Source organism: Ailuropoda melanoleuca, chromosome 16, assembly GCF_002007445.2.
Source record: "Ailuropoda melanoleuca isolate Jingjing chromosome 16, ASM200744v2, whole genome shotgun sequence".
Lineage (NCBI taxonomy): Eukaryota > Metazoa > Chordata > Mammalia > Carnivora > Ursidae > Ailuropoda > Ailuropoda melanoleuca.
Genome location: NC_048233.1, coordinates 86,457,157 through 86,459,266, shown reverse-complemented (window position 1 = coordinate 86,459,266; position 2,110 = coordinate 86,457,157). Strand labels below are relative to the sequence as shown.

Below are 2,110 nucleotides of genomic sequence, written 5' to 3'. Positions count from 1 at the left end.
TCTTGGTCTCCTCCAGTACCACCCCAGCGGGTAACAGGGCAGACCTGGGGCCGTGTTTCCTGACTACCTCTGTGAGGACCAGGCTCTCCCCGTCTGCTGGAAAGGACAGGGTGGCAACCAAGGAGGGCAGGACGACTGGGAGGTTCCCGTCCCACCCTGGGTGAGCGTGGCCTGGCAGCCCCATCCACTGGGGTCCACACAGATGGCAGGGCCAGGAGGGAGCCCCTGGACAGCAGAAGCCTGGGGCGGCCAAACACAGAGGTCAGATGGTAGCAGAGACTGGCCAAGGAGCAGCCCAGAGCCCAGGTACACAATCCGCGGTGCCCAGCGTGAGATGAAAACGCAGGGCCTCTTTCTTACGAACTATTCAGAATTTCAGCGTGGCAGCAGTGACGCACAAAATAAGGCGCAGGGGCCCTTCGTGACGACACGAGTCCGGCCTCCAGCCTGCACGCCTCTGCCTGGGCCTTCAGCCTACCCTGTGGGGGCCTGATAGAGAGAGACACGGTGCTCAGGAAGACAAGCGTGCAACCCTGACAGCTGCCCAGGGCAGGGCCAGAGGCCGGGATCCACTCCGTGAGGACACTCGATGCAAAAACACACATGGCACGAAAGAATGGCGGTGACGTTTTAAAAAAATTAAGTTTATAAATATTTTCTCCACTGTACAGTTTTCCCAGCCCTGCCCACCCCATCACTGTTCACATTTCTTGTGTTTTTAAAATCCCAACTATATTTTTTTAAATCATAAAATATATTTTTTTCTTTGTTCATATTTAAAACTATTTACAAGGGCACAGAGAGGCCAGGGTGGGCCGGCAGAGGTCAGGACGAGTCCGTGCAGGGGGACGGAGGGGGCGGGAAGAGGTGAAAGTAGCTCCTCTCGGTGGCCGGTGAAGGGGGGCAGCTGTCCTCCGCCGACAGGTACTGGCTGTGGGGCGTGGGCGGCGGCGGGTAGGGGTCTGAGTCCGAGTTCAAATCCAGGTAATACTTGCTGGCCTTCCAGCGGTTGGCACTGTAGTCACTGTCGCAAACATCGGTGCTGCAGGGCGTCGTGGGGGGCGCCATGCCTCGGATGATGTAGGGCCTGAAGGGGACACACGCGAGGGGGGCCTCGGCTCAGGGAACAGGCACAGGGGCCCCTCACTACATGGTCTCTCTGAGTCACGCGTCCCCACCTCTAACGTGGGCGTGCCTGCACCCACACTCCAGGCGGCAGAACCCAGGCCCTGGCAAGGACTGCAGCCCTGGGCCAAGGTTGCCTTTATGGAGAATACGCCTCCAGAGCCTGCCTGCTTGGCCTTGGACGACTGACTTAACTTCTCTGGGCTTCAGTTTCTCATTGGTAAAATGAGGAGAAAACAGAACCCACTTCCGAAGGGGCTTGTGAAGGTTAGATGAGATTCTGCATGGAAAGTGCTAGAAAAAGTGCCGGACACCCGAAAGTGCTTGACAACCGTTCCCCGTTATATCATTCCTGTAACTGTCGGAGACCAATGGGCCTGGAAGGGTCCCCTACCGAGTTAAGGCAGTCTGACCCAGGGGACGCCTCCCAGAGGTCTCCCGCGCCCGAAGGTTCTATGCGGGCCTGAGCTGGGGGTGCAGACCATGGTGTGTTGAAGAGCCCCAGGGGGCTCATCGAGGCCGAGGAGGTGGAGCCAGCGCCTTGGGGCCAGCGAGGGGCACGCGGTACTGAGAAAGTGCAGCAGGACATGCCTCACAGGACCCCAGGGGGCAGGAAGGGACTCCGACAGACGGTGAGAGGGAAGAAGTGACACAAAAATCAGACATAAGAAGTAAAGCCAGGGGTGGACCAGAGACTGAGGGGTCTGGCCAGTGTGCATGTGACATCCTGGGGACAGCCACCTATAAGGCCGCTGGAGACACAGTGGGACGCTGAGGCACGGGGTGGGGGGACCACTGCAGGTCCCTGACTAGGGCAGTGGCCCAGTAACAAGGGGTGCCTCTCCTCTTCAGGCCCCAGAGTTCCTGAAATGGCCACCAGATGGCAGGCGGCACCGCCCTCTGAGGCTCCTCTGCCCCAGCAACTCCGGGCGAAGAGGGGGGAGGAGGAGGAGAAGGAGAGGAAGGGGGGAGGAGGAAGGGAGGG

At 59.3% G+C, this 2,110-nt stretch overlaps 1 protein-coding gene across 1 annotated transcript in view; it reads right to left on the bottom strand.

Moving 5' to 3' along the window:
• Nucleotides 1–672: 672 nt before the first annotated feature.
• Nucleotides 673–2,110, bottom strand: part of LRP5 (LDL receptor related protein 5) — a 67,624-nt gene continuing 66,186 nt past the window's right edge. Inside the window, 1 exon segment of the mRNA XM_034646608.1 lies at nt 673–1,087. Within this exon segment, the coding sequence (XP_034502499.1) occupies nt 826–1,087 (262 nt within the window). The 3' untranslated portion in view covers nt 673–825.